The sequence below is a fragment of the Microtus ochrogaster genome, chromosome 16 (assembly GCF_000317375.1).
Source record: "Microtus ochrogaster isolate Prairie Vole_2 chromosome 16, MicOch1.0, whole genome shotgun sequence".
Lineage (NCBI taxonomy): Eukaryota > Metazoa > Chordata > Mammalia > Rodentia > Cricetidae > Microtus > Microtus ochrogaster.
Window position 1 is genome coordinate 28,946,100 of NC_022018.1, and position 7,987 is coordinate 28,954,086.

At 43.2% G+C, this 7,987-nt stretch overlaps 1 protein-coding gene across 1 annotated transcript in view; it reads left to right on the plus strand.

The window, feature by feature from the left end:
* Positions 1-721: 721 nt before the first annotated feature.
* Positions 722-7,987, plus strand: part of Asb13 (ankyrin repeat and SOCS box containing 13) — a 19,076-nt gene continuing 11,810 nt past the window's right edge. The window contains exon 1 of the mRNA XM_005354905.2: positions 722-867. Within this exon, the coding sequence (XP_005354962.1) occupies positions 825-867 (43 nt within the window). The 5' untranslated portion in view covers positions 722-824. The remainder of the gene's footprint in view (positions 868-7,987) is intronic.

Sequence of the window (7,987 nt, forward strand, 5' to 3'; positions counted from 1 at the left end):
GAGAGGAGAGGAGAGGAGAGAAGAGAAGAGAAGAGAAGAGAAGAGAAGAGAAGAGAAGAGAAGAGAAGAGAAGAGAAGAGAAGAGAAGAGAAGAGGATACTGCTTGTCTTTGATTTCCCCGGGGAAGACCGGTTTCTCATTTCTGCCATGCTGCTCATGGCACTCCAGCTTCCTTCTGCTAAAACGGTTATCAAGACGCCAAATTAAAACTGTCCACTAAAAAACGTAATTTTCTTCAATGAATTTCAACTATTTGAAAGTTTTGTTTTATTTTAAAAAGTGGAAGAATCAGGCCTTTTGATCACCAGTTTCACTGGAAGGCTCCTCTTTAAGGCATGAAGGGCCTGGATACTTTGCTCAGCTGGAACAGTGTAAACTACAGGAGGCCAGTTTCGGCAGCTAGGCACATTTTGCACATGGACTCGCGTTTTAGGAACCAAACATTTTGCACGCGGACGCATCTTTTACATACGGACACAGGTATCCAGGCTTCTTGTCTAAATGCAGGACTTGTTTATGGACACGTATTCACAGGTGCAACGTGTCACACGAAAGCACATTTTGCACACTTCAGTTTGCATGCGCAAGCACGCACACCTTTTGGTGGTGACACGGGTGTGGGTGGCAAGCTGCAAGCTGCGAATCAACAGAAACTACAACTCCCAGAGGTGGCCATGGAAGCAGTCAGGCCCCGCCCAGCGGCCTGTGCTCCCGGGTAGGTGTCGGCTCACGTCCCGGCTTGGGTCCGGGCTTAAGTCCGGGCTCAGGTCCCAGTGCCCGGAGTCACAAGGCCGGTAGATAGGGCCCCAGAGCCGGCGAGCCCCATGGAGCCGCGCGCCGGGGACGGCAGCTTTTTGGGAGACGTGGGTACGTGCTTCGCGCCGCAGAGGCCAAGGGCACCACACAGGGGCTGGAGCCAAGACCAGTATCAGCTCTTGGGGATAGAGTAAGCTTATGGGTGGCCTTTATCCCGGAGATGGGCAGCGCGCCCGGTTGGTGGAGTGGGATGTAGGGATTCGAGCAGGGTCCGGATGATTCTGAGCATCGGCGTTTAATTTTATCACCTTGTTCCAGACCGGTGAACTGCGGGGCTGGTCGTCCCTGAGTTTCACCAGGTGTGGGATTCAGAACCGCCAGTTCACCCGAGAACCGCACACTTTGGGGATCAAGCGGGGTCGTTGCCTAGTTCAGTGACAGATCCTGGGAAGCGTGTGTACACTGGGCACATTGGTTGGCAGCCTCAGCAGGAGCCCACTGCGGTTTCTGCACCACTTTCCGGGCGCTTGGTGCAGTGTATCGCGTGGTGGTTCACAGCATCCTACCCATACTTCAGCTGCTGCTGTTATGCCCAGATCACAGGAGCCCCCCCAAAACGAACTAGGAGACCTAGTCCAGTATGTAAAAGCAAAGAACCTTTATTCTTATTCAAGTTCAAACTCGGATTCTCCCTGTGTCCAACGCATTGGCATGATAAGAGAGCCCCAGGCTCAGTTGGGGTGGGGTTTTTATAAAACCAGAGGTTGGGCTGAGGGATTTCTAAGGTTCAGGACCCCTGATTGACTTTTGTCTGGGAGTGTCCTGGTGAAAAGCAATGGGTGTGTGCTGGCAGGTAATCCTACCTACAATGGTTGAACCCATTCCTGGTTGGTGCCTGGGTGGTCTTTCTTGGAACCAGGCATTGCCTTAGGGTAAACTAAAACCCAGACCTCTCTTGAGCTTGCCGTGGCCAGGCCCTACTAGGGAGTAAGCACCAGAATGAGGACTCGGCCCAAACCTGTGGCATTTCTGGCGCTAAAAAGTGTTCTCTGTACCTTTAGGGCAGCCTTAGAATGAAATGGATTTGAAGGCAAAGGGGCAGTCTTTGGAGAAGTAAATTTTTTTTTATTGCGTACAAAGTAATAGCATGATAAATAAACGAAAATATATTCTGAAAGCTTGGAAAGAAAACAAAACAAAAGCAAAGTTAAACAAAACAAAAGCCCGCCCCCCAGCATTTTTACATAAATAAAAACACTAATGTAAAGAAAGTAAAAAACCCTAAGTTATTTTAGCCAAGTAGGAAATTGCAGTCATAACAAGGCAGAAAATTATTTTAATTGATTTTTGCAAAACAAACACCTTCAGAATGATCAAGGACCGTTTAATGAGTATCTGTTTTTCTTGGCATCCTAGGCTGGTCCAAGACTTTGACCCTCATAGCATGGTCAGTATTTGATAAGCGAATATTCAATGGGTGGCTAACTACGGAAGCCTGTAAAGCACACGTTTTATTTTGCTCAGGTAGAGGATAGCACAGCATCAGAGCCAGGCCTGGTGGAAGTCACCTGAAACCCTAGCCCTTGGAAAGTAAAGTTCCTGGCCAACCTAGGCTATATGGCAAGACCTTGTCTCTAAATAAATATTTTAAAAACATGACTCCCAAGTATATTTTCTGCACAGCTGGTAGAGAAGAAAAATCACATTCTCAATTAGTGGATGCACACATGTTGGGGTTCTTGGATTTTTTATTTTTAATTTTAATTTTTTCTTTCTTTATTTTTTTGAGGCAGTTTTTCTGTGTGGTCCTGGCGGTCGCAGAACTCACTTTGTAGCCCAGACTGGTCTTGAACTGGCCACCTGCCTCTGCTTCCCGAGTACCTGGCTTGTGCCACTACGCTGGATTTTTTTTTTTTTTTGGCATTGTCATTTAAAAAATACTATGCTTCTCTAAAAATCTGTCTTGGGGGTATTTGTATTTCTGGCCTAAGTGAATAAACTGAATCTGAATGTGTTATATCCAAAACAACATCACTATTCCAGCAAAAGTGGAGCCTGCCATAGGGATTTTACCTGTGTGACATTCTGACCTGTACTTCTATATTCCTGTTATATTTGTAAACAAAATATTTATGCATACCACTTTTTAGATCATTTTTGTTTGCTTATGTAGCTATGTTTTCCTTTCAATTTAATGAGGCCTTTGGAGAGAAGGGCCAGAAAAGATTGTCCATGTGTCATTGGGAACCCCCAGCTTCATTTTTTTTTTAATGTGACCACTTACTCTTAGCAAGAATTCAGGATGCTTTCCAAAGCTTAGAGTCACACTTTGAAGGGTCAGAATGGAAACTTACCCTGAAATAGGAATTCAAAGAGAAGTTGTTGCCAAACAAGCAAGGCAAGCATATCTGAGGCTAAAAAAGATCTCAAAGAAAATAATAACTAATAAATTCACTTTTGATGAGCAAAACAGCACACACATCCTTATCTTTTCTCCATAATGTGGGCCCGTGAAAAGCTAGGTCCTTCACAAGAAAACTAAGGCTGCCACTTCAAATGAAAAAACAAACTTTTCCTAAAGTTCTTCAACAGAAATGAAGAAGATAAGCCAGGCATGGAGGTATGCACTTGTAATCTCAGCCACTCAGACAGGAGGATGGTGATGAGTTCAAGGCCAGCTCGGACTACTTCCAAAAAAAGACAAGAAAATACAGAACAAGAGTGCAGGGCTGTGTGAAATGAAGCCCCAGCTTGCTGTGTTTTGTGACTGAGGCTTGGGAAGGAAGGGAGAGCACCCTCATGTGTAAGCATCGTAGGGTGGCTAACAACAGGGAAGGCAGGCAGCAAATTACTGGAGGAGTGATGTGGAGGAGAAGGAAAAGATGAAGACCAATCATTCTAGGCAAGTGTGTTCAGCAGGGCTGTGGAAGGGGACTCGTGTTGCTCATGGTGCAGCAACTTCCTGGTTCTTTCTCCTCCCAGGCAATGTTTTCACTTTCACTTTCTCTCTTTTGGTTTCTTTTCCTCAGTCTTTTAGAGCTGCACCTCCTTAGTCCCTCCACCAAGGCAAACTTTTTTTTCTTGAGCCTCACTGTGTGTTTTTTAAAAAATGTATAGATTGGGATTCTTCTTCTTCTTCTTCTTCTTCTTCTTCTTCTTCTTCTTCTTCTTCTTCTTCTTCTTCTTCTTCTTCTTCTTCTTCTTCAACACTGAGTGCATTTTAAAGTCACATTGCATGTCATTTATATATTTTGTCAAAAATATTTTGGAGATTCATAATTAAAACATTTAAAAAGACTTGGTTGAGAAATACTTTAAACACAAAAGCAGCTCTATTTTTTTAAAAATATTATTTATTTTATTTTATGTGCACGTATGTCTGTGTGAGGGTGCCAGATTAGCGGGAACGGGAGTTAAAGACAGTTGTGCTCTGCCGTGTGGGTCCTGGGAATTGAACCAGGATCCTCTGGAAGAGCAGCCAGTGCTTTTAACCGCTGAGTTATCTCCACAGCCCTGCAGATCAGATGTTAAGTAAAGATTTTTACACATAAAGAGACAGGCACCTTGACTTCCAAAAGATAATAGCCACTGGAAGACTGTGATCAGGTCTATTTGGCTAGATGAGGAGGAAGGGATATGGGAGCAAGCTGGTAATGGGAGACCAGTTACATGGCAGGATTGAAGACTGGGCTCCAGCCCCAGAGGGAGCTTGCTAAAACAGTGCAAGGTCTCAGATTTCCAGTGTAACACTACACCCAGGAGAGGATTCTTGAGATTCAGGAATGGGGCCCTCCATCAGAACTGGGGGCCTGATCAGCCAGTGCCCTAACTGTATTTTCTGCACTTCTTAGGAATATAATTAAGTTCTCACACACAAGCTGTCCTTCCCCTTACTTTTTTGTTGTCTTCCCTGGTGCTCGCTACCAGTTTTTTTAAAATTTTATTTATTTATTTATTATGTATACAATATTCTGTCTGTATGCCTGAAGGCCAGAAGAGGGCGCCAGACCTCTTTTCAGATGGTTGTGAGCCACCATGTGGTTGCTGGGAATTGAACTCAGGACCTTTGGAAGAGCAGGCAATGCTCTTAACCACTGAGCCATCTCTCCAGCCCCTCGCTACCAGTTTTTATGAAGGGAATGCCTTATTCCTCCCTAATTTGTAACCGCAGTAGAGCCATCCTGTGGCCAGGAGTGTCGGATGCACCTGGATGACTGATGCCCCTCCCTGCTCTAAAGCTATCTTTTGCTGATGTCAGTGAGCAGGTGGCAGCTCTTTCCATGCTCAGATTCCATGCTCTGGCTTTTTGTTTCTGTAACGGCTAATATTTCTTGGCCGCTTAATTGGGCTTGGAATAACCTGGGAGATACACCTCTGGGTATTTCTGTGAGAGCCTTTCAAGAGAGGTACAGCTAAGACCCAGAGGGATGTAGCTGTCTCTAATCCATGGACCGGGGTTCTAGATGGAATAAAACAGAGAAAAGGAGACCATGAGCTGAGCACTAGCTTTTGTCTCTCTCTTCCGGCTTCCTGACTGTGCACACAATATGTGAGCCGCCCCATGCTCCTACATCTGTGTCCTGCCCGCTGTGATGGGTTTTATCTCTTACCCTGAGCCAAAATAAACTCTTCCTGCCTTAAGTTGCGTTTGTTAGGTGTTTTCCAATAGTAATGAGAAAAGTAACTAATATAGCTACTCTTAAAATTTTTATTTTATTTTTTAATTGATATTTATTGAGCTCTCATTTTTCTCTGCTCCCCTCCCTGCCTCTTCCCCTCCTTCAGTCTTCCCCTAAGGTCCCCATGCTCCCAGTTTACTCAGGAGATCTTGTCTTTTTCTACTTTCTACTTCCCATGTAGATTAGATCTATGTAAGTCTCTCTTAGTGTCTGCATTGTTGTCTAAGTTCTCTGGGATAGTGGTTTGTAGGCTTTCATTGTTTTATGTTTAAAAACCACCTATGAGTGAGTACATGTCATAATTGTCTTTCATGGACTGGGTTACCTCGCTCAAAATGATGTTTTCTAGCTTCATCCATTTTCCTGCAAAATTTCAAGCTGTCGTTATTTTTTTCTGCTGTGTAGTACTCCATTGTGTAAATGGACCACATGTTTTTTTTAATCCATTCTTCAGTCAAGGGGCTTTTAGGTTGTTTCCAGGTTCTGGCTATGACAAGCAAAGCTGCATGAACACAGTTGAGCACATGCCCTTGTGGCATGATTGAGCAAAAGTGGTATTATTGGGTCTTGAGGAAGGTTGTTTCCTAATTTTCTGAGAAATCGCCACACTGACATCCAAAGGAGTTGTACCAGCTTGCATTCCCACCAGCAATGCAGAATATTTTTATTTTTATTTTATGACTGTGGGTGTTTGGTCCTCATATGTGTTGATGTAACACATATATTCAGTGCCGTCAGAGGCCAGAAGAGGGTGTTGGATCCTCCAGGACTGGAGTTATAAATGGTTATGAACCATCAATGTAGGTGCTAAGGATTGAGTTCTGGTCCTCTGAAAGAACAGCCAGTGCTCTTAACAGCTGATCCATCTCTCCAGCCCCCTCCTAAACATTTGAATTGCGGTAAAGAACATATAACAAAAGATGCAGAGTTCAGAAGTGGTGTTAAGTTCGTTGCACATTAAGCACAACAATCACCATCCTTCACCCACAGAACTTTTTTTATCCTGAAAAATTGACTTCATACACCTTTTAGACAATAACTCTCTACTGTCCCCAGTCTCATTAGGCTGCTTTCTGTCCCTGCGATTGTGTTTACTTTAGGTACCCCATGTGAGTGGAATCATATAGCACATGTCCTTTCGTGAGTCACTTTTGCACTTAGCATTTTCAAGGCCTATACACGTGTTCATATTTTCTTCCTATGTAGAGCTAATGAGTGTTGTGTATACCACATCTTACTTGTGCACTCATCTCTTGATCAACACTTGAACTGTTTCTTATGAATTTGTTGGGTTTACTTACAGGAGTATGGGTGAGGGGTTATGTACAAGATCAGAGATAACTCAAAGACAGCTGCACCACTGCATGCATCATGGATGACAGCACGTGAAAGCTGCAAACCTGGAGTTCACTTGAAAGCAGCGCTGCACTGGAGAGTGTTCTTTCCAGGCAGCTCAGTTGGTCTTCTAGGCTTCACATGTTTGAGAGGGTCTCTTATCAGTCCTTACTATTTATGTATGTCTGGAGAGCGAGAGACTTTGTGAATCTCCTCAGTTTCGGGAACTTCCTGATGCTACTGAGTCGTCTGCTTCCTGGGTTTTAAGATGTTTTCTTGTAGAATGGGCTATTTCACCTCTCCTTAGAACATCCAGAATATTAAGAATCTTAATGAGCTTCCCTCCGGGATTGAATGTTTTGTCTCAGAAAAACAAAACAAAACAAAACAAAAAACTGCTATACAACAAATGAGTAAGAAATAGCATCTCATTGTAATTTGGGCTTGCATTTCTTTATTATTAGTGATGTTGACAATTTTTTCATATGTTTATTGGCCATTTGTATGTCTTCTTTGGATAAATATCTGTTAAAACCCTTTGCCCATTTTAAACTTGAATTATTTGGTTTTTAAGTTGTTGAACTGTGGAAGTCATTTATACATTCTTGATATTAATCTCTTATCAGATGTGTAATTTGCAAATATTTTCTTCCATTCTATGCATTGTCTTTAACTCTGTTGATTGTGCCTTTTGATGGACTGAAATCTCTCTTCCCTTTCCTCCTCCTCCTGTTCTTCCTCTGTTCCGTCCACTTCCACTTTTGCTTACCACACTTGCTGCTTCTGATTTCTGATTTCTGTCACCCCAACACAAACATAAGGCTTATTTTGTTGTTCTTTTCCTTTTAAAGTTGCATGGAACTTCTCTTACTTTGGGGTTTTCCTCTCCCACATTGACTTTAAATTGTTAGCTACACTATAAAACACTATCCCCCTCAAACTGTATATTGCTACTTATGGGCTACTTCCTTCTTGGTAAGGCGCAGTATACAGAAGTAAATGTGTGCAACTCCTTAGCACAGCAGTGAGCTATAGCTGTGTCTGTAAGGGCCAGGGGTGGGAGAGGGGATCATAGTGTGAACCAGATACATAACACAGACATCCTTATATGCCCTGGCGAGGACTTTGAACTCTACCCCCTACCTAGTTGGGCTTCTTTCTTTCTTTCTTTCTTTCTTTCTTTCTTTCTTTTCTTTTTTTTTTTTTTTTTTTTTTTT